This window comes from Brachyistius frenatus, unplaced genomic scaffold (genome assembly GCF_029030835.1).
Source record: "Brachyistius frenatus isolate BFR_SWC_R1_liver_20210118 unplaced genomic scaffold, ASM2903083v1 Contig_4, whole genome shotgun sequence".
NCBI classification, from domain to species: Eukaryota; Metazoa; Chordata; class Actinopteri; family Embiotocidae; genus Brachyistius; species Brachyistius frenatus.
In genome coordinates, this window is record NW_027210603.1 from 1,626,780 (window position 1) to 1,651,532 (window position 24,753).

Sequence of the window (24,753 nt, forward strand, 5' to 3'; positions counted from 1 at the left end):
TCCTTTACAAATTCTTTTATTATTTCAGCATAATAGTAAGAAGCCTCTCCTCTGATTTTCATACAGTTGAAACTAATTGGATCACAAGGGTACATATTAGTTAGCCCATTTTACAATAATCATTGTAACATTTTTTTAGGAAGTTATTCTTATGCACTCATTTTCCTACACAAAATAATCAATATCAAGATCCTATCTTAACTGAGGACCATAACTCTGCATGCAAGACTAATAAAGAAAACAACTAATCTGTGATAGCTACTGTTATGCTGTTGTTCATCTAATACCATTATCAATATAATTTACTACAAATACCAGGGACTTTGTATAAGAAAGAAAACATTTTCTTGTGGTACTACTGCCTCTAATGTCAAAATTACCGAACGTACTGGGCTCTCAACTGTACTGATCCAAATGGTTCTGTCCACCGTCCGCGTCGAGTTGAGGAGAAATAGGCTTTGTCTAAAACCTAAAATCTAGCACAGTTTGAAGGAAAAAAAAAAAAAATCCATTTCTCTTTTTTTTGTCTTTTTCCTTTCACTCCAGTGTTTACAATTTCTTCAGAATAAAAAAGGTCCTTGAAACAATCATCAAAACGCGATGAGAAACTCTCAGACAAAGAGTTAATTTGATCCGTCTGAAAAACAACGAAACTGAAACCTCAATCTTATAACAAATGATCCGAGACTCAAAGATTCTATTGCGTTTAAACAATGAAAATGATAATACTAAAAACAATAAATGTCAAAAAGGTATTAACAAGTGACGTCAACTATATACTGTATTGCCCTTTAGCCGTTTGTCAGTACGTGCTCGCTCCAGCACCGGCGTCTCTTCCACAGATTCTCGATAGTGTTTCCACAGCAAATTATTGCATTTCTCAAACTTGGCCCGTTTGCTGCCACACGGTTTAAAAAAACAACAACAAAACAACCTCGTTGCACACTTTAACCATCGCACGACGTCGCCTTGACATGACTGGCCCGTTAAAAAAAAGGAAACTTCCCATGAATACTTCCGGTAAAACATCACCTCGCGTCCGATAATTCAGAGAGCAGACGAAGCGCCCGCGGGACTCCGAAGGCTCGTCTGAGCCCTGAAATAAAACCCCAGGAGTTCCCACTCGGCGCCGACCGCCACCTCTCCGGTTCGCAGTACAGGGATCAAGTTTGAGAAATTCCTCTACAGGCGGCAGAGCGGCCGTCGCTCCGCCGCCTGACCGTCAAACAGACTCCACAGATCGGAGATCATCATAAGTACAAGAAATCGGTCGTTACAATATCGTTTAGTACTACAATGATTACTTGAGTATCCGCGACTTACTTAAGGCTAAAACCCAATGACATGACAAACACCCAATGTTACACACCAACCACATAATATTTGGATGAAAAGGCAACCAGTTAGTGTGTAGCAGAGTCCGGCGAGCGCTGAGTTCTGCTGCGGCCGGCGACGGGCCGAAGCACCGCAGTGGGAAACAATTTAGCACTACTGACTTCTCACGAAGGACTGTCGAACTCCCCCCCCGGGGTGGGGGGGTCGGGGTGGGGAAGGGTAGGGTGTGTGTGTGTGTGTGTGTGTGTGAAGGGGGTGGGGGGGGTGGCTCTCTGTTCAGGATTAAACACCGTGTTAAACCGTTCATCAGTAACAATGACCCAAAAATATTCAACATCACCATCGAGACCACCTCTCAACAGAAGAACGTGTACGTAGTCTGTTTCAGCGCCACTGAAGCCGTTGACATTCAGTAACCATGACAGCCGTAGGATAACAAAAAAAACAACAACAAAAAAAACATATGACAACGATGAAAGGCTAGTAAATACATCCGATCCACAATAATAAACAGCTGAGAAAAAGGCAAATGAAAAAAAGAGAAACATACTAAGGCCACGAGATTTTGTATACACCCCCACTAATCTCACGATGTGACAATCTGTACAAACAACGTAACGGGACTCGAAGTGGCCGACCTGCGTCGTCTCGCACCGGTTTCTACGGAGAGAGCTCTGAATCTGTGTATTTACAGCTCAACGTACATCAGCACACCGTCTCGGTACACTTGGAAGGAGGACTCGCACCCGTTCTACCTCCCGATTCGTCGGATAACCACGGGACTCCCCTGTGACTCCGCCCCCTTCATGTCCGACACGCACCCGGTCACCTGCAGGTCGCCCTCTCGTCACCCCATGTCTCATGGAAGTCCTGGTTTATGGTTATTGATATGACTTTTTTTTTTTTTCCTCTCTCTCTCTTTTAAAATCACACAAAGTTACTCAGGTTTCCTCAGGACTTGACTGTAACCACGGTAACAGACTGTATTTGAACCCTAATTCTAATACTCGAGTTTTCTTTTTGGCCCATTTTGACAGAGAAAAAGAAAAACATCACTTTAAGTCGCAGAGTGAAAGAACAATAAACATTTTCAAATATTTACACAAAGTCATGATTAAAACTGGACCTTCCATGCTGATAAAGTTGGGGAACTCCTGGGTATCAAATCACCAGAAAACGCTTTCAGTTAAATGTCTCAAAGGTCCCGTACTTTATATTCTGCTGTATTAACGGCAGTCTTGATATCCATTGGAAAATATTTTTGTGGGTTTTAAGTACCAAAAACCATCTTGTAAACTTCTCTCTGGAGCTCTACAAAGAAAAGGCTCTTTGGTGTCTGTGTCTTAAAGGAGCAGCGAGATGCTCTTTTCTGATTGGCTGACACTTTTCTGAATGACGCGCACACAGACCAATCACAGTTTTTCTTCTGTCTGGAAGTTTGCAAGCGCCGCAACAGAGGAACTCGGCGTTTTCCTCCACATCAAAAGGTTGGACAGCGGGCCGTGCTGGGGACGGACACCAAGCATCAGCTTGTGACATCACAAAGTCACGAAAGTCTAAACGGCTCGTTTACAGGCACAGCTGCTGAATACGGGCTGTGCACGCTCTCATACGTTCATAGTGAATAAAACAGCTGAATTTACATTATAATCCCCCCCCCCAAAAAAATTTTTTAATCTGAATTTACACCATATGGGACCTTAAAATGATTAACACTGCGTTAGCGCCGGTTGGCGAGCAAACTCTGGTCGATGCAGGTGATGTCACAGATTATTTCCCCAGCTCTACCTGGAAGGAAAGTTCAGTTTTATTATCGTGTGACCTCAGTGACAATTGTTTCGATCCTTTTGCGTCAAAATGGGCCCAATAAGAAAATATTAGAAAAAAAAAAAACCTCAAATACTTCTCTCCACCACGTCCTCCCATTTGTTGCCACCACATCAAGATAAACAATGCCCAGTGCTCTTCCCGAGTACCACCAAATGCAGATATTTTTTGAACAACGATAAAAACTTTTTTTTTTTCTTTTTTGCAAAAAATCAAATAGATTAAAGTACAAAACAGGACCACTGTTCATCACAGAAAAGTCTCGTCTTTTTAAAAAAAAAAAAAAAAAAAACCAGGGGAAGGAAAGGTAACACAGTAAAAAGTCAACAAAAAACTAAAACACAAAAATGTCCCGCTGTCATTATTAATCCCAAGACTGGAGCTGCGAGATCAGTCGGTGCGAGAGTGTGGCTCCACTCGGCACAGAGCTGAGAAGAAGAGACCCTGTGGCTTGTCCCGTCACCGCCGGCGTTGCGGATACGGGGAAGATGGAATGTCAGACGGCCAGCCGCCCCGGGGGCGGGTGCAGGGGACTCCAGGTCGGGGGGGCAGGTGGGGGTTCCTGTTGATATTGGCGTGGTTCGCAGCACGGCTGGTTCTCTACTTTGGCGACGCCGCGGCCCTGGCACAACCGCCGGTGCCGCAACAGCCGGTCTGTGCGGGAAAAGTTCTTCAAAAATAAAAGAAGAAAAAAGATACAAATCAATTTCAGGGGTTAATTTCTTTAAATAATAATAATAAAGAGCAAGAAACAAAAACAACCTGAAGTCTGTTTTAAAATATCAAGAATCATCACGATGCTAATTTCACGCATTCAAAAACAACCCAACATGAATACTGTAAGGGAGTGGTTCTCGGTGGAGGTGGGAGTGGGGCGGTGGGGTTCAGATGGACCACCAGAAAACTAACCAGAAGGAGTGAATGACACAAAAATGATGTGTAATGAGTTGAATGGGAGTTTAGTGAGCCAATTTGTTTTGTGACTTACTTTACCACTTTGTAGTTTGGCTTTCTTGAAGAAATGGTATTTTCTTGATTCTTGTTGTTCTGGTTTTGTACCCTCATGGTTGAAATGCACTTATTGTAAGTCGCTTTGGATAAAAGCGTCAGATAAATGAAATGTAATGTGACCATATTTGGACGAGCTGGGGGCGGAGCGATACTACGTCCCGCCCACCGACAGCTGTAACTTCACTGCACCACAGGCCTGTCAATCAAAATGCTTAGTGGTACTTGGCGGTATTGCAGCTGAAGGAGCTTCTGCAGTGGCCTAATTTTTCAGAACCGGAAGCGACGTCAACTTTTTTGTAATTTTTTTTTTTTTTTATACATTTTATGGTTGGAACCAAAGTAGTACCAGAACATGGGTTTCCTGAGGCCGGGCCGAGGGGGACATTTGGGTCAGTTTCCTTTGTGTTCGTCCGTACATACCTGCTGGCACCGTTCACACTGGTAAGGCTTCTCCCCACTATGGACACGCTTGTGTCTCTCAAGGTGGTAGCGCTGAATAAACCTCATATCACACATGTCACAAGCAAATGGCTTCTCTCCTAAAAGAGCACACAAATACACAGTCAATGCATCAGTTTTAGCGTCTTGTACCAAAAAAAAAATGCGTGCAAATTTTACTTACTAATCTTTCTTGGCAAGCTAAATTTCCAACACTTATAAAGTTGGAAGAAAAAAACAAAAAAACAAACTGCCCTATCTGTAACTTTCAACATCTTTACAGTGATATCTAAAAGGCCTCGTCATCAACTCATTATGTGTAGATCAGAGTGGAATTTCTTGTTTTCGTGGCCCAGATCTACGCAACATAGTGGCCCCAAAAATTGGGGTGTTTTTTTTTTTTTTTTTTTTTTGAGACTGGTTCAACATCCCATCAAATGACTTGACAATCCAAACTCGAGTTTGTTGTGACCCCGTTACGTTGCAAGCACCAGTGCCTTCCTCGGTAATAAGGGTACGGTGAAGGAACGCATACCCGTATGAGTGAGGCTGTGTCTCTCCAGGTGGTTACGCTGAATAAACCTCATGTCACACATGGAACAAGCATACGGCTTCACCCCTACACACACAGAGCAATATATTAGCCCTACCACCCACAAGTGCAAGGAATACAACTTTGAAGCTGGCTCTAAACTAAAACACCTGCAGAGATAATGACTCATCTGAAATAAGAATTCAATGTTCATTTCTTCTTTTAGAAATAATGTTCAGACATGCAATTAAAAGACCAGAAGTTAAAATGTGAAGAGTTATATTTCACCATAAAATGAAACTAAACGTGTCGGATTTGAAATGAAAAATAAAAGGTTTTATGTGCCGTTAATTTACCGTTTTCAGTCGCTACTGCAGCAAAAACTAGTTCACTCTTCTCATCGTCTTAATTATAACTACATTTACACGACAAAGACACAAACAATCAGTATTTATAGCTGGTTATCAAGTTCTCTAAATTTATGATTTACTTCTAAGGTTTGCAAAAAAAAAATTGTGATAACACTGAGAAACAAACACTGAAAGACTTTAATTGGTCACAGAGCAATCAAGACGCTATCACACATGCTAAATGAGGCTAGTTTGGGTCGAGGTGGGTATCGTTTGGGACCAAAAACCTTGTTACTCCTTTAGACTGGTTCATGGACTGTGTTTGGTAAAGCTGAGGTTTAAACTGTGGATTTGTTTACGTTTCACTTATTGACTTCTGAGAGCAAAGTTTGGAGCTCCTGCTTTCTGTGTGCATGACAAAAGAAAGAAACATGATCTTTTACCTTTAACCTAAAAACAGAATTGCAAAATCAGCAATGACACATGACTATATGACAGCAAAATGTACTGAAAAGGTTCCTTCACGTAGACCTGAATAATGACCAGAATCTGCAAAAAGAACTGGATTTAAAATTATTAAGCTCAAATACAGTCAGTAATCAACTAATTTACACCTGGTATCAACATGTATTAGAATCGCCATCTGGACACATTATTTGGGCTTTGATCTGATCCATTGATTTTTGCATTTAAAAAAATTAATTCTCATTGGATTTCTTTTTGTGCCCACACTTTAATAGGATCTCAATATGCAAATGAGTTAGCTGGCGGACTTGTCAATAAGCAAAGTCAAGGGAAGCAACGTCATGGAGCAGGTCTCATACATTTCTAAATCCTGTTTGTTGCTGGAAGACCGCTGGCTTCCCTCAACCACTTCATGCTCTTGTTTGCATGAGTTAGTATGAAGAGGCTTAGCTAAATCACCTTTCACCTTGCTGGATTAAAAGCTCGTACAAAATCTGTACTTGCGATGCACTTTTCTGTATCGAGGTGCAGATCCCATTGAACCAGGTGTAAATGATGTCATGGTGTTTCCAATTTGACATAAAGACTAAATATTGGTCAAAATAAACATTTTATAAACATCAACTAAACTGAGCGCCAACAGAAAAACAATGTTTTTGACTACTTTTGTGTGTAAAATATTAGTCATAAAGAGGAAATAGTGATCTTTGTGTTTGTTTTTGTAAGAAAAGTATACCTGATACTGCACAATACAGAATAAAAGATGATTTACAGTACTGTGAAAAGGTTTTAGGCACTAGATGGCAAGCAACACCATCATAAAGGCATCCGATCGGTCGCAAATTCATTCTGAAGCATGACAACGACCCCAGACATACAGCCAGTCATGAAGAAGGATCTTTAGTGCCAAAGCTGAACGAGGAGTCGAGCAACAGATGGTGCACCCCCCCCCCCTCCTCCAGAGTCCTGGTCTCAACATCAGAGTCAGTCTGGGATTACATGAAGAGGCAGAACACGCAGAGACCAAAAAGACAGTGGCCGCACCATAAAACTATTTTGACTCAGGTTCTTTTGAGTTTTTCTGCAATTTGCATGAAGTTCATTGATAAATAAATAAAAGTTCTCCTGACATTGCTTTGGAAAACATCCCCACTTAACACTCAGTGCCTAAAACCTTTGCACAGTACTGTAGGTAATGTGAGAGGGGGCAGGTGCACGGACCCATACCCGTATGAGTGAGGCTGTGTCTCGCCAGGTGGTAGCGCTGAACAAACCTCATGTCACACATGGTACAAGCAAAAGGTTTCACACCTAAACGCAGAGCATTAATATGTTATTTTCAGGACTTTTGGGTTCTTTTTTTTTTTTTACAATCCATCAATCAGTAATGAACCCTAAACGTCTATTTTTTTTTATTGATGGGTTGTTAACCACTTTTCACTTGTTAAAACGTTCATAAATTGTCCTAAAAAAATGCAGGTGGAGGTTTACCTTTTTTTCTCTCCTCTAAAACCAATTGAGAATACATCAAACTGTTTATCAAATTTCATGTCCACAACTAAACACATCTCATGAGCTGATGATATCACAGTCCTGTGTTTTATTTACATGCTAACACTTGCTTTAATGTTGCCTTTACACATATAATGTAGCCTTCATGCTGAAATTAAAAAAAAAAAGTATTACTTTTACAATAATAACTGCCTCACACAGCTGTATGTCTATCATTATGTAAGTGCAGGCTGATCTCAGTGATATGGGTAAGGTGGGCGGACGCCTACCCAAATGAGTGAGGCTGTGTCTTGCCAGGTGGTAGCGCTGAAAAAACCTCTTGTCACACATGGTGCAAGCATAAGGTTTCACACCTAAATGCAAAGTAGCAATATTACATTACCTCAGTTTCCATTCCTTCTCCAATAAATAACCTGAGCTATTGGTTATTAACCACACATTTGACAATTCATGCAAAAACAAAGAGATATGTCAAATGTTTTCCTCGTGTAAAACTAGATAGCATCAGAGTAGCTGCACAACTGATTTAGTTTACCTGCAGTGTGTCATCTATCAAAATAATAAGCCATTATTGTAATCTTGGGGGAATTTTATCAAGTTGTTGCTTTTGTGTACCTTGTGTTAATATCAATTAAAATAAGAATTTAGTCACTTCATAAATAATAATTAAGAAAGTATTTTTCCTAATCTGTGTCTTTAAAAGCTCATATTAATGTGAAAACATTTGCTGGTGAAGTAAGATATTTCTAACAACTGTGAGACCCAAAATGCAGGAACGGGGCTGTTTTACGTGTCTGTATTGCTGTTTTTAGGCTAAATGTCCTAATTGGCTATTCTAATACTCATTGGTTATTTCCAGTAAATAATCTTAACGTATCTCTACAAGAAGAAATCTGCGTTGAAACTGATGATGCTCCTGACACTGGCACATTTAAGACAATGTAATAGTGACCTATACAATGTGAGAAGGGCAGGTGCACTGACGCATACCCGTATGAATGAGGCTGTGTCTCGCCAGGTGGTAACGCTGAACAAACCTCATGTCACACATGGTACAAGCAAAAGGTTTCACACCTAAACGCAGAGCATTAAGGTATTATTTTCACACTTTGTTGTTTTTTGTGCGTGTTCACAATCCATCAATGAGCAATGTACTTCAAATATCTACTAAGAATTGATGGGTTGTTAACCACTTTAATCAATTAATATCTTTTCTTTTTTTAAATCAATTTATTCTTTTTTTTTATCCAATTGCAATAAAGAACACATCAAACTCTGTGAACCAATTCTCAAATCCACAACTTAACACATCACATGAGCTGATGATGTTGCAGTCCTGCATCTCATTACACTTTAAAACTTGTTTTCACGTTACATTTACGCACGTGGTGCGTTGGGTAGACTCGATCAAGTTCATTCTTCTGGTCAGTTTAAAACAACATGGATAACTTCCACGGATGGCTGACTCTGTATCTAACAACATGTAAGTATAATCTGATCTCAGTGACATGGGTAAGGTGGGCGGACGCATACCCATATGAGTGAGGCTGTGTCTCGCCAGGTGGTAGCGCTGAAAAAACCTCTTGTCACACATGGTGCAAGCATAAGGTTTCACACCTAAATGCAAAGTAGCAATATTATATTACTTTGCCTCACTTTCCATTTTTTTTTTTTTTTTTTTTTTAAATTTAGGAATTATTATTTACACTATTGGTTATTAACCACACAGTTGCCAATTCATGCAAAAACACAAAACTGTTTTTTTCCCCCCTCTCAAATATTTCCATCATAATGACTTTATCCATTTCATATTGTTACCAACAAACAGCAAAATACTAAATTCAACAGACTAGGAAACCCTGTCAAAACTTAAAACTTGACATGTCCCTTAAATATAAACAAGCAAGAAGTCTGTTAGTTAAATACGCACGCAGGTTTCTAACACTGGATGTCATGGGCACGGTGCACGGACCCATACCCGTATGAGTGAGGCTGTGTCTTGCCAGGTGGTAACGCTGAAAAAACTTCATGTCACACATGGTGCAAGCATAAGGTTTCACACCTAAACGCAGAGCATTAAGAGAATTATTTTGGTGCTTCTGCAACAAAGAAAAGAAATTCATCTAGAAACCTATTTCATTAAAAAAAAAAAAAATCTAAATTGATATCTGTGGTTAATAACCAATGTCATACTCTAAATTATCTTACAAGGCGACATTATAATAATAAGATGCTCAGAGGGGCTCTAAAATCCACTTACACAACATATGAGCTGATGATGTCATCTAATGGAAATTACACTTGGAATAAATCTCATTCATCAGAAATTTGTGTATGAATACAGATATCAAAAAGGCTAGATCAAGCATACAGAAATTGCAGCATCCTAATCTTGTGGCTGGGTTAGGATTGGCAGACGCATACCCATATGAGTGAGGCTGTGTCTCGCCAGGTGGTAGCGCTGAAAAAACCTCTTGTCACACATGGTGCAAGCGTACGGCTTCACCCCTATACACACAAAGTACCAACTTTAGCATGAAAAAAAAAAACTCAACTGCCAAAAATGATCAATGCTAAACTTTACTAATTGCTTAGTAAAGTTTGGTTGCACTCATCAGCGCTTTGTTTCAACTGGAAATTTCCAGCACGCTTCAAAAATCTGCTTTTTCCAATTGGACATGACATTTTTAATTTTTTTTTACATCTGATTGTTGAACTCAAACTGCTGAAAGTCTTGGGCCAAAGTTTCAATGAGAGAATTGAAGGGATAATGACAATATCTTGAGTGGAAACCAACCAACCCCCCACCCCCACCGCCCCATCTGTCCCACCTCCCCTCCCAAAAAAAAAACGACCAAATGACCAGTCAAATAATTGAGGCCAAATTGAAATCCCCCATGGGCACGTTTCAACTAACAACACAACTTTTTCCCACTATGCCAATAGGTGCTTGAGATCATACAATTTCAGCGAACCGCACACAGATTTCTGGAATCGATTTGTGAATTTTTGTCACGCTGATCGCAGACGTTCGACAATTTTAGGCAGTTGGCAAACAACTATGCACAATACATTAAAGTTGGACATTAATTTGCAGAGCAAAATGAGTTTAACAAGATTGTTATCTAAACAAAAAGAAAACTCTGCTTTATCGTAAAATTTAAAAACTATAATGTAAAAACCAACTAACAAAATAAGAGTATATCCTTTCACAAAATGTGTTTTTCAAATATAATAAACTATTCATACCAGAATATTATGTTTTTCCCTGACCATTACCTTGAATGTGAAATGACACAAAGACTAATCTGTGTGGGAAAGCAGCTCTAAATTTACTTTTTTTTTTTTTTTTAAATCAGTGGAATTTGTTTTTTTAAATTTGAATGTTAGCTAAATATAAAGTCAGATTCACATCAACTGAGACTCCGACAACATTCTCATTGACCGAGACTCACACGGTTTCCATTAGAGGCCAGCTGAGATGACCACGTTACCAATATACACCTCTTAATTTAGACTTCGATAATCATTTGCACAACCGACAAGGAAAAGAAAAACCTCCGGGTCTTTTACCTGGAAAATCCCCCCAGTCATTAATAATGGAAACTACAGCCAATCAGGTTCGTGTTTGTTTTTCCAACAACAAATTTAGAGTGATTTGCAGCAGTCGAGGTAAACAGGCCGCCGGCTGAGTATTACTCTAAAAACTCAAGATACAGATACCCTGACTTTGATACCGCTTCCTGAACAATACTTTTATTTTATATAAATATTTCTATTTATAACTATTATATAAAATTTGTTCTAAGAAAAATAAAAATGACATCACACAATATGGCACATTTTGTCTGTTTTCATGCAGTTTAGATGGGGAGAGTAACTCTGGAGCAACAATTTACCGATGCTTAACAATTCAAGAAGCTATTGCTATGAGCTACAATTTATTGATATTCCCTAAATGGCACACATGTCAGCTAGCAGCTACCAGCTGCCTCCAGTTACTGCAGCAAAGTCAGACTGATGTACGGCCCAGGATTTGTTTGAAAAGAATTAAATAAGATGTTTGAATGTAAAATGTACCTAAGGTGAAACCAGGCTTCCAGTAATGCAATTGTTGTTCTGGCTGAATAAAACTACAAATCAAAGAGTCATGTTGACATTTTGCTTCATGGTCATCATGTCATTTCATATACAAAGTATGGATGGAAGTATTATTACACAAGTGCGTATAAAGATATTTACAGATGCTACATGACAAAAGCTATATTAGAAAGCAATACAAACTCGAGTTTGAAGCAGCCATGTTAACGTTCATACGAGGCACATGCATGACTGAAGTCAGAAACAGAGAGCGTGAAGGACATAAAAACGTGGACGTACCTGTATGAGTAAGACTGTGTCTCTCCAGTTGGTAACGTTGTATAAACCTCATGTCACACATGGTACAAGCATATGGTTTCACCCCTAAACACAACACAACAATGTTAGATGCATTTCAACACACGGCTAAAGATTTTACCAAGACTTAAAAAAAACAAAAAAACAAAAAAAACAAAGAAATATCTCCTGATTGTTCATTTTAGCATGCTTTATCACTGACAAACACATTACACGAAAAAGAGTCTAATAACCTGCAGACATCCAGAGTTATGATGCGTCTTAAATAAAAGAAATGGAGCTCGCACTTTGGACCAACAAACCCGTTTTAGTTTCATGTTGAAGTTTGTTCAAAAAGCTTCATTTCACTGTTCAGTCAGGCCAAACTTTTCCAAAGGAGCCTCTCTTTACCGACATTTTAAAGTATTGTTGACTGCACTTAAAATGCTTTTTAGTGTAATGTGTCTTTCATTCAATTTGCATTACGGTACTCAACGATAGACATGCAAAGTATCATTACGGTGTTAATCAGAAAACAGGGTCACTGACAGAGAGTCACTTTTTCAGTGGACAGTTTTCCAACAAAGCCTAAAAACTCTATTAAACAAATTTTAGAAGGGGAAATTCAATTATCAACAATGGGAGTATTGTATATAGCAGGACTTATCAATAACACAAAAAAAAAAAAAAAAAAAAAATCAGGTGAAATTGTTTATATGAAAAGGTTTCAAAGTGAAAGGGGAACAATTAATTCAAGCATACCAGTATGAGTGAGGCTGTGTCTTGCCAAATGGTAACGCTGGAAGAACCTCATGTCACACATGGAGCAAGCGTATGGCTTCACCCCTAAACGCATACAGTACCAGATTTTAGAAAAAACTCATCAACTATGTGCACAAACTGTCATTATACAAACACTAATCACTGTTGTCATTTCAAAGTAACTACGTTTTATACAGGGCAAGTCATAAAATGTGTCAACTCGAAAAGAAGTTAGCAAAATACAAAATGTACAACAGGGATAAGTAAAACTTATACCCGTGTGGGTGAGAGTGTGTCTTGCCAGGTGGTATCTCTGGAAAAATCTCATGTCACACATGGAGCAAGCATATGGCTTCACCCCTGAACACACAGAGCAAAATGATTGGTAAAAAAACAAAACAAACAAAAAAAAACCACAGTGAACTTAACAGGACACACTCACTTATATAATGTATCCAGACATGCCAAAAAAGCCACGGCACCACTGTGGTGTCACATTAAAATACATTCAGCTAACATCTGTCAACATGCGTTAAAAAGGGACTTCAATGAAAACATCTTTTGCTTGGTGCCACTTTTAAATGCCGACATGCTTTGCAAAGGCCGAGGAAGTCTTTAGACTCAAGTCAAGGTGTAATTTACAGGCACGTGGATGAAGTACTAATGGAGGTCATTTGGGAATTGCTGTCTAAAAATAGTGCCTTAAACAGTTAAGGCAAACACGGAAAGGCACATCCTCATATGCCTCCGCAGTGAAGACTGCTTTATGCTTAAGAATATATGTGTATATATGTATATCGTTTTTCTAAACAAGGGACCGATAAACTTCAAACTGGGTATTTGGGCAGGAGTGTAGCAAAGAAGGGCGAACCCATACCCGTGTGAGTCAGGCTGTGTCTCGCCAAGTGGTAGCGTTGGAAAAATCTCATATCACACATGGAGCAAGCGTATGGCTTCACCCCTACACACATAAAAGTATGTAAATATTAGCTAGAAACAGAAAAAAAAAAAGTTCAACACATAACCATCAACTGCTCCCTGAGAATAGCTCTTCTGTTGCGTCTACACATTATAACATCCGCCTGAGAAACAAACATGTTTTGTTTTTTTCCACACTAGTTCTGTGTATTGCGACTACAAATGGGTCATTTCAGTTAATTATGAAATATAGTAAAGTAATAATTGCACAGAAGAATATGGAGCATTTAACAGTGGGAAGGTGACGTTTACACTGAGATGCCTCATTATGGGTACATGTGTTTACATCAAGAGCTAAATATGTTTAAGTTTTATAATCCTAATACATGTCTGGATACATCTTTGTTTCAGAAATTTGGGAATTGTTGGAGCTGGTAGTTCTTCTAGCCACCCTGAAATCTGTTTACATTGCTCTGAGTTGGAAAGAAACGTATAAAACACGAACTAGGGTAAGCAGACCCATACCAGTATGAGTGAGGCTGTGTCTTGCGAGATGGTAACGCTGGAAGAACCTCATGTCACACATGGAGCAAGCGTACGGCTTCACCCCTACATACACAGAGTACGAACATATTAGCTAAGACGTTCGTTTGGCATCAAGAGGAGACATCATTTACAGGCATCAAATCACTGGGACCTGGCAGGCATTTCACATTCTGATCAAGCGTCATGCGAAGGGAGGGGATTTGTTTTACTTCTAATTAGTAAAGTTCTGTCATGGGGGAGCAGTTCATTTTCAGATAAACTGGAGTACATCATTAATCAAAAGCAGCAACAGGATACAAGCAAAGTGGTTTTCAAACAGGACAAACACGTCAGCAGCGACAACGCCAACAAACGTCTGAGACAGCGATCACACTGGCCAGCTGAAGCAGAAACATCAGCACACCGTTCGACCACACTTTTCTGAGCACGGCGGAGGCTTTATTGGTGTCAACTCAATACAAGTTGTAATTTGTTTACCGCAAATAGCGCACTTTAATTCAATTGACGGTGGCATTAAGAATATTTGTATTCCAGTGATACTAGTGTGCTTATTTCCTGGCACACCAAAACGATGATCTGCTTTCCACTTTCTAAAGCTTCCAATCTGATCTCCGCCGTAAACTTAAGAGCAGAAGCATCTGTGCAAGCAACTGGGCAGCTATATGATAAAAGCCGTAATTTAAAAAGCCAGACAGTTACATCTTATAAACATGAGCTAGGCAGCCATTAGTTTACATGTAAAAAGTGTGGACATCAAAGGACTATTCCCATAATATACCATGGCCCCAGTGAATCCACTACTGTAAAAGAAAATAAAAAAATATGTTTCAAAGTGAAAGGGGAACAATTAATTCAAGCATACCAGTATGAGTGAGGCTGTGTCTTGCCAAATGGTAACGCTGGAAGAACCTCATGTCACACATGGAGCAAGCGTATGGCTTCACCCCTAAACGCATACAGTACCAGATTTTAGAAAAAACAAAAGTACTCAATGTTTAAAACATGCAATTGAAAGAAATTTTTATCTAAACTAAGATGTTGAAACACAAGACTGACTATGGATGAGCACCTCAAACCCACAATCAAAAACTGTCCACCTAACCTTAAAGAAGGAAACCAAACACGGATACATTGTTGCTGTTGTTGTGTGTGGTGCAGATGGTTGCTATGCCAACCATCAGCCTCATTAATTCCCTTCCATGTTCCCATTAACAGTGAATGTAAACCTTCCCAGAACTATTTGGTCTGAAAGCACCTCTCTTGTACTAAAACACTCAAAATGTCACGTATTTCAAATATCCTACTGAGCTCTTCAATCGCAGGTAGATCGTTTAATTTATATTAATAAAAAAATAAAAAAAATCTGTTCATGTATAACTGGATCCATAAAATGTGGAGAAGTATGTGACTATGTGCACAGTGAACGATAGCTGAAAACCAGCTTTAGCTTTTGTTGTGCAACAGTGAAGCAGCAATAAATAGAAATCTTGATGCACAGCAATGGTACAAGAGGGATAAAGCACTTTGAGGGGTCCACAGGATCAGTTTTAGTTAAAGCCAGGTTGTTTATAGTGGATTTAGGTTGTATTATTTGCATTATACGGTTTAAATATTTCAGTGTTGCTGCTGTCCCCCCCCCTCCTGTATATTTTGATACGTTAAAATTGCTGGGAATAGCCCCTTAGAAAAAACTCTGTTGGGGAAAAATGTATGAATTGCTACCAGCCAACACCCTCATCAATCTCTGATGTGTTTTTGTACACTCCTTAACAATCATACAGTTTCTCTTTCTTCTCTTCTCAATAGGGGATAATAAATATTCCTTAATGATTCGCCAAATATTAGGATTGTTTTCCGCCTACATGTTTGCTTGTATACCACTTGTGTGGTTGTACTTTTGTTCAGACTGTCCATGTTTTTGTTCTCAGGCTTTCTTGAATAATAAGCATTAATTTTGACTAAGAATTTTCTTAAAGTGGGTATGGTAAATGGACGCATACCCGTATGAGTGAGTCTGTGTCTCTCCAGGTGGTAACGCTGGAAAAACCTCATGTCACACATGGAACATGCGTACGGCTTCACTCCTACACACACAGAGCATACAATTAGCTAGTCAGTCTATCAGATAGGAGAAAAAGTGAAGAAAAAAAATAAATTACAAAATGTATTATGTGGAAAACAAAGAACAGATGCAGTGTTGCCACAAAGAGCAAGTGCTTACTCAAGCTACCAGAATATTCGAATAAAATATCAAATATACACGTGTGTGCATATGAGCCAACATGGTTGGGTAGATTTGTTTAATATTAGGTTTACCACTGATGCATCTCCTGCTGTGAATCCTGAGGCAGTAATCACTGACTTGGTAGAACAATTAGGTTGAAGTTGACTTACCCACAGTGCCTACTTCTTAAACAACAAAAAACAAAGAATTTGGTGTGAAAGGGTGCAACGCATATATTGACACTATGCAAATGTTTTTCATTAAAGCCCTTCAACTTTCATTTATATATATATATATATAATTAGATACAATTTTATATATATAAAATTTTATCTAATTATATATATATATAATTAACATCATAGTCCTTTGATGTCCATGCAGTTACTTTCAATGACAAAGTAATGATGGCATACAAAAATTGTTTTAGAAATATACAAGGTAGGTACTGAATGTTTTTGCAGCCTGTTCTTTAAGGCTTTCACATTCACACAATGGGGTCCAGAAATCAGAGTCCACTTTCAAGTCCACTATCAAAAAGTCTCATTTAAAGAACTGTTTGTTGTTATTTTGCAATTTAACTGAAGTAATTGATTTTTTTTTTCTCCAGTTGTTTACGATAGTGATAATGAATAATTTGGCCCGAGGGGCTGTTCGGCTCAAACGGAGCGAGGAGGCAGCGGATGCAGCCTCTATAACCTCCTCTGTTTTGTGTAGTTGAGTGTTCACTCCTTCCTTTTTTTCATCATCTGCATCTCGTCAAGGGCAAATCAATATTTTTTTAATCTAAGAAATGCAGACAGAGTAGAAACAAACAAAATCTGAACTTTCAAATAGAAGCACAAATCATTTGTAAAACTCTTGTGGCGTTTAAACCAAATATACCATATAGTGACAAAGTGAATATGGTCATCTAAGTGTCATAACTGCTGGTGTTTAAATGTTGAATTGGTAATCTAATAAATTTATAACTGGTCTGCTAATTTCATGGAGGGAGCTGTGGTTTCTGGGTCAAGCTGAAGTTCTCAAATTGTCCAAATGAGGACATGACAGACTTTGGGAATAAAGCAACCAGAACACTTCAACAGAGGTGTTTGTGGGACGGCGTGGTCAGATGTTGGTACTTAAATGAGCCGTGATGCCGCGTTGCCCAGCAGTGAACTGTGAAGTGTTGTTCTGCACAAGATGTTTACAGCGCATGCAGCAACTGCTAAGATGGCAGGAAACACAGGACCATGAGCCTGAGTGTAGATGCTCTTCCAAGTGACCAAGCCAGTGGATCAAGCAGACATCTTTGCAGGAAGAAACAGCATTTGCATGAACAACACAGGTCCAAACGAACAAAGAAACTCCTTTTGTACTTGTTGAATGGGAAATGTAGCGTCTCTTGATTTAACAACAGAACACGTCAGAACAATTGGGGCAACACGTATCACAGTCGAAAACACAAACAAAGCTGTTTTTACAGGAAAAATCAATGTTTTAATTTGCAATGTGCGAGTTGAACTCTACATCATTCAGGGGAAAATGATAAATTTGTGTGTTGTCTCTCTCTCTCTGAAATGCTGCTGAAACAATGTGGATTCTCCAATTCTGAAAATATTTTTACAGCTACTGACAGTCAAAATGGGAATTACAATTATGGCATATGTTCATACAACAAAAAATAAAAATAAAATAAAAGTAAAGTAAATAAAATAAAAGAGTTTTTAATAGTGGACTCTGGACTATTGGACCGCACTGTGTTTTACGGCCTTGGGTACATTTTTCTGATGTTGGGGACAAATATTTATAAGACTGCACTATATAAAAAAAATTTGGGGGGGGAGAGGGGGAGAGGAGGGGGCTGAACAGATTTTGGGAGTGGCTTTGTTGGAAATTACTGTCCACAGACAAAATGAACCCTGAGCATCTGTCCATTGATTCAAGTGACAGACTACATTAAGTAGTCAGATTTATGTAATATGGGTACGGTTAAAGGACGCATACCCGTGTGAATGAGGCTGTGTCTCTCCAGGTGGTAACGCTGAATAAACCTCATGTCACATACGGCACAAGCATACGGCTTCTCCCCTAAACCGAAGAGCACCAGTTTTAGTCAAAGTCCCCACAGATACCGATTAGCTGTGAGGCAAAAGCTATTACCAAACAAGGTTTTAAGCAGGCCATTGCAAAACCTCACAGTTGCTGCACACTCCTAGATTCAGTCCAACTCAAGCGTTCAGGGCCTCTTTCAACAAAATCATTCATATATTTAGGCAATAAAAGCTGTTCTGGCTCTACGGTGAACTGGAGTTGTTCCGAGCATGAACCATACCTGTATGAATGAGGATGTGCCTCTTCAGGTGGTATCCGCTCCGAAATGCGCCGTAGCAGTGATCGCAAATAAAGTTTTTCTGCACTTTGGATGATGGACCATTCTCATCACCTGTGCCCTACGGAAAATAGTCAAAGAAAAAAAAACCAGTTAAGCATTTTAAAGGCTGCCTCAAGAGTGCACTAGTAATGTATAGTGAAGTATAGGTCAGAATTTGTTTAACACACCCCATCAGAACTTAAAGGAAATCTATGGTACCTGTGAAATTTCCATAAGTATACACTCCACAGACGCTTCTATGATATTTTTCCTGTTTTATTTGTCCTTAAAAAAAATAAAAAAATAAAAAAAACTGAATTGTCTTCAGTATAAATAAGCGAAACATGAAGTTTGTTTTAGTTTTTAACTTCATGTAATTTACATTTGAATTGAGAAATAACCCACAATCCCCTCCAATGGCCTAATGCCCTCATGTTACTGCTCCCCCTGTTATGCACACAACTGCAGTTATTGTGCTCCGCTTCGCTCCGCTCCCCTCCCCCCTCTTTCCTCTCTGGAGATCCTCCACCCCCTCCACATCTTCCCTCGACTCCTCCACCCCCTCCACATCTTTCCTCGACTCCTCCCCCCACCCCCACACAAACAAAATGTGCTCACATGAAAGCCGAGCACAAGTCAGGCCTATTTGAATAAAGTTAAAGGCTTTCCAAAAAAAAACCAACAACACCTACAAGCAACCCGAGACACATTTTATGTAATAAGGAAAAATAGTGCTGCGCAGCGGAGACCATTCCCAATTTAGCAATCAAAGCCACTGACCTTCCCACCCCTTCCCTCTTGGTCTCTCACTTTACAGGGCGTAACTGATTTCCTGTTCTTTTTTTTCTGCTGCATGTCCTCGTTGGCCCTCATCTCCTTCTCATCCAGCAGGCGGGGAGCTTGGAAATCACCTTCCTTCCGGATAAGCTACAGAGCCAGAGAAAGTTAATTATTTTCTATTTTCAGAACTGTTGCCTTAAACACTAAAAACCAAACATCTGAACGTGACTAGATTTAAAGAAAATGCTGTTCTGTGCATTTTTTTTTTTTTTTTAAGAAGCCAGCTGTGTGCTCTGTACACTTTTTTTTTTTTTAATCCTTTCAGTAAAACCAAACACATTTTAAAACTATTTCAATAATTTATTGTTGAGGATAATCAACTAGAACTTTCTGGTAACAACATGGTTTTAGTCCATGTGAAACGAATCAACTTTGACAATCAATGAAAGTGTAGTTTGTGAATGCATCATACTAAAAGAGGCTCCTTTTAGTATGATGTCAATATGCATTCACAAACTTGAAAAGGGTAAATACATTTACCCTTACATATAACCTGGTAGTGATTAAGTCAATCAATTCTTGTATCCTTAAAAGCACGTGTGCCATCAACTCGTATTTCAATTCATAAGTTAAAACACAGAGTAGCAATGGTTTTACTTTAAGATAAATAATCATGACTGCATTTCAAGTGAAACCTCTCCCACAATTACATTTTCAATTTCAACCATCACAAAATTATAAGCATAGCAAATAAGAGCCCCATTTCCCATGAGGGTCCTAACCAGGGGTGGACAGCTCATTCCAGATGGGAGAATCATGTGGCTCTGGGGAGCACGGTCAGGTCCGTCTCTCTGCGGTGGTCCGTGGCCAAGTGGAGCCATCATTTTTTTGGGCGGAGCGGCCATGGTGCTGGCCTGCATCAGGGCCATACTGGAGAGGACAGCTTCGCAGCCGAGCAGCCCCGCCTGCACAGAAGAAGAATGAAGAGCGACGCTTTAAAAACCATATCCAAACGTTTGAAAACAGTCTGCAATTTGAAATGATCTGCATCTAAGACAATACTGCCAGTCACACGGCATTTGCCGAGGTAGTCATCAACGACAACATCCTGAGTGACACGTGACTGGAAGTAAAGTTATTTGTAACCACTTTGGAGTTTCTTAAAACAAACCCATTTCATATGGTCGCGGACTGAGCTGCTGGGCAGATGTGACATTGCTGTGGTATATGTGAGCGCAGGGACAGGGGTGGGGACAAGGTCATCCAGAGATCCGTCAGTCAGGATGGTCGGGCTGGTGGGAAGCCACACCCACCTCACTCATCTAGCATTAAAACTGAGGAAGAGGAGGGTGTGGATGAAACAGACAAACATTAAATTACAACAGCATCACTGGCTGTCTTTATCCTTTCATAGTCCAAGAAATATAGCACACAAATATTCCTCATCTGTACAAATGGCTGTTGGTAGATTTAGCTTGAGTTTTGTTCATATTTAATATTTACCTTGTTGTGATATACAAGCTATGATTTTCCCCTTTCATATATACAATCGTTAACCAAGTGAATAACTTCAACAGGTATTTATTTATTTATTATTAACCCAAACTCGTGAAAAAAATCTGCACCTTACAAAATACAGAAAAAATATTTTGACTGCATCTAGTTTTAGTTGCACTCCTATAAAAATGACTTCAGCGAAATATTAAAATGATTGGGTAATCTACATTTGACCTTTTCTCAATTCTGTATTATATTTTTTAATCCTAAATCTGTTTCTGGGAAATGAAAACGATCATTGTGTGGGATTCTGTTCTCGTTATGTCTTGTGCTATAAATCCAGTGAACCCAGTTTTCCTTTACGACAGAGTATTTTGCCTAAAAACTCTTGACAGTTGCATTTTGTAATTTTTTCCCCCCCGCTTTCTGCTGACAAAACTCATAAAACACACAATCACGACAGTTAACTTTTAAGAAAAGCTAATATTTTTTTTATCAAACCATTCACAAGTTGAACTATGCCATTTCACAGTTATGTTTACTTATGTAAGCAGCCTTAACTGATTTAAGGGAATCATTACTGCTATTGAACACATTGAAACAACTGCACGAAATGCTTTTAATCTTCACGCGAGACAAAAAAGTCAAATCAGAAAGTAATTTTTTCTTATAAATCTGGATTTACGTTGGGTTCAGTTATTGATACTTATATTAATGCTATTTCATATTAGATTAGTTCTCGTGCTACATCTGATCAGTGTCCACTAGTTTGCGTGACATTAATCTGCATGCTGACAACCCAACAACAACAAGGCACCACTGGATAATTCACAAAGACTTAATTAGGGCTTGTGCTGCAGTATGGAAGGTAAACTTAGCCGATAACATCTTCCAAGTTATGGATTACATAAGTGTTTATACGAGAGAAAACAATAGAGACATATGACGATGAGAAAAAATTATTAAGGAAAAAGAAAGAATATTTTCATTTTTAAAGAATGGGTATGATTGATGAGTCAGTATTTTACGAGCATCTTGGATTCCCAGCCATTTGAGCACATAAGCAAGTATTAATACACATTTTAATCATTCAAAAAAAAAAAAAAAAAAAAACACACACACAAAAAAAAACTGTTTTTAAAAAAAAAGCAAAAATCCAATATAACATTTACAAGCACAAAAACAACGGTTATAATTCGTTATCGCCTGCAAGTGTTGTTTCAACGCAAATAAAAGAGGCGATCCTTTGTGGCCGGTTATAAAAGCACGGACTGAACCGGTGGCCTCGGCTCGACAACTTCAGCCATGTGTGGTTGTCGGAGGGAGTCTACGTGTCCGGAAAAAACACGACATCCACTAAACTGTACAAATATCCGATCTTCCGATCGGGGACGTGAGACGTGATTTTACCGAGAGGTTTGTTCACTTGAGTTACGAGTCGGCCTCAAATCCGCCGAGAGAAATATCCTCTCCTCTCCTCTCCTCTCTCCTTCTTCTTTCTCTTTTCGCTCTTATTTTTTGCGCTTTAGTTTTTGGTTTCGTTAGTTTCGGTGTGAACCGCCGCAGGTTTCGGGCTCGGCTGGTGTGCCGTCGTGAACAGCTGAAGGCGCAGATCTGCTTTAACGCCACAATACATTTCGCCATTAGCGTTGAATAACCGACGTTAGCTGGTGCTGCTAGGAAAACAGACAGCTAGCAGACCGTTAGCATCGGCTAATTAAAAAGACTCCGTTGATCTTTTGTTGACGCCGCGCTCGTTGACGAGAAAGAAAAACGCAACGACTCAAATATGAAGCTGCTTCTGGAGATCAGGCTTTTCTTTTTTAATGCGTTTCCTCCACGTCGGCCTCCGCGCGACCCGCCAGCCCGACGTTAGTTTTGCTGATGTTGAACAAGCAGGCTAACGCTAAGCTAGCCAGCAGCTAGCTGCTCGCTGGCGCCCTCGCCCACTGAAACGTTAGCGCCAGTAATGGCTCCGACCCGGAGCCTGCCTGCTCCGACCCGGAGCCGAGCCGAGCCGAGCCGACCCGGAGCCTACCTGAGCTATCATCGAGCGAAACCAGCAGCTCGACCACGGCGCGGCTCTCGGGAGGTCGATCGATGAAGTTTTCACACCATAACACCAACACAAGCTGAACGGGGTGAAGACGAGACGGGGCGATAAAGACATCCGTGATGGCCGTCGCTGTGAGTGCCCCCCCCTCTCCTCCTCCTCCTCCCCCTCCCCCCCTCTCCTCCTCCTCCTCCCCCCTCCCTCTCCTCTCCTCCCCCCCTCTCTCCTCCTCCCGACGACGGAGCTAACGTTTGTTAGCAACCTAGCAATGGCTAACCCTGGCGCTCTAACGTCGGTCAGAAACAAAGTCTCCGCCGCCTCGCGCCGCCGTGTGTTCTGCACGCGGACCGGACCGGACCGGACCGACCGGACCGGACCGACCGGACCGACAGCCCGCCGGCGGCGCGGTTCAAAACTCACCGAGCAGGTCGGGAAACGTCAAAGATGCGGCCGTACCTCCGGAGCTCCACTCGGCCCGTCGGGTTTCGGTAACCGTCTGGTTTACAAACACAGGAAACGCCGCAGGATGTAACGCGCTCCCCCGCACGGCGGCACGGCCTCCTGAAGCGAGCGGGGAAATGGGCATCGTCCTCCCCGGCTCCCCGGGAACACACGACGCGGCGACGCTTCACAGCGCGGAGACGAACCGCTCATCCAGGACGGTTATTTATTTATTTAGTGCTGTTGGAGGTTCGACGCCCACTCCGGTCGACGTGTGTCGCCGCGGTTGTTGCTGGCCTCTCTCGGTGTCTGCAGCAGATTCACACTGAAGACACGCAGATGATGAAAAAAGGAAGGAGTGAACACAACTACACCAGCGAGGAGGTGACAGAGGAGGTACAGAGGCTGTCCGCTGCCTCCTCGCTCCCCTCGGGCCAAATTATTAATTATCACTATCATATGACGGCTTTTATTGCCGTCGTTGCATCTTTAATTCTTCTTGACTAATTAACATTACGAGGCAGCTGCTGTTGCTTAGGGGCGATGACGTAACCGTCAATCATTGATTTTTTTTTTATGATTTTTTTCCCCCTGCGCCTTTGCTGTTTTGTTTGCATGTTTACTTGAAAAATAAATGTACATCATGTTTAAGAGTTCACGTTGATCTGTTTTTTTTTGTGTGTTTTTTTTTAAGGAAATCATTGATTGCTGATTACTTAAGTAGTCTGTCCTTCACACCCATGTATGAAAACATAACTTTGGAGCTCATAGCCTTAACACCCCCTTCCATCCCCCATATTGTTTATGTATTTTTACAAATTAAGTGATATTAAAATGTGGTCTTGCAGCAAAACACCTCCTTCCATCACTATTCTCTAATAAACAACCGGTAAGGTCTGTTTTGTCTGGTTTTTCAAGAAATCAGTTGAAAGTTTTGACTTGGAAAAATGTTTTACAAAACTTTATACTTTGAGCATAAGTAAAACAGAAAGATCACAAACTATGAGAACACGGAGAACAAGAGTACAAGATTATGTGTTTTATGGTCTTCAATGTCATTTTTAAGAAGAGAAACAGTAAATGTGAAGGTTTTTTTTCTTTCGATATTTTATTATAACCAATGCAATAAAATTAAATATATCAACTGATAAGTCAACATTATAGACCCATAAGCCACTAAAATTGCCCAAAGTCTTGCCAAGCTGTACTGTTGAGGGCACATCAGTTTCAGTTTGAACATATGACACATGTGCTTTATTTTTAATTTAAATGGAAACTATTTCCTGGTTGATTTTAATGAGCAATGGCTCTTCTTCAGACAACTAAATA

The 24,753-nt window shown here is 40.1% G+C and overlaps 1 protein-coding gene across 30 annotated transcripts; it reads right to left on the reverse strand.

The window, feature by feature from the left end:
* znf740a (zinc finger protein 740a) lies at nt 1–23,943 on the reverse strand. Of its 30 annotated transcripts, none has more exons than XM_069709047.1 (23): nt 23,404–23,940; nt 20,605–20,767; nt 20,216–20,398; nt 19,464–19,580; nt 18,615–18,732; nt 18,287–18,370; nt 16,468–16,482; nt 16,074–16,157; nt 14,936–15,019; nt 14,053–14,136; nt 13,487–13,570; nt 12,886–12,969; nt 12,610–12,693; nt 11,851–11,934; nt 9,895–9,978; nt 9,401–9,532; nt 9,004–9,087; nt 8,461–8,544; nt 7,740–7,823; nt 7,186–7,269; nt 5,147–5,230; nt 4,594–4,712; nt 1–3,832 (listed from the first exon to the last, which is right to left on the reverse strand). In XM_069709047.1, exons 2-23 carry the CDS (start codon nt 20,647–20,649, stop codon nt 3,659–3,661), a joined length of 2,079 nt encoding a protein of 692 aa, XP_069565148.1. In that variant the 5' UTR covers nt 20,650–20,767; nt 23,404–23,940; the 3' UTR covers nt 1–3,658. The 30 variants fall into 30 exon arrangements, with proteins under 30 accessions (XP_069565148.1, XP_069565131.1, XP_069565115.1 ...); XM_069709030.1 differs by having other exon boundaries at nt 19,434–19,580; nt 23,440–23,939; XM_069709014.1 differs by having other exon boundaries at nt 19,434–19,580; nt 23,404–23,939.
* Nucleotides 23,944–24,753: the final 810 nt, after the last annotated feature.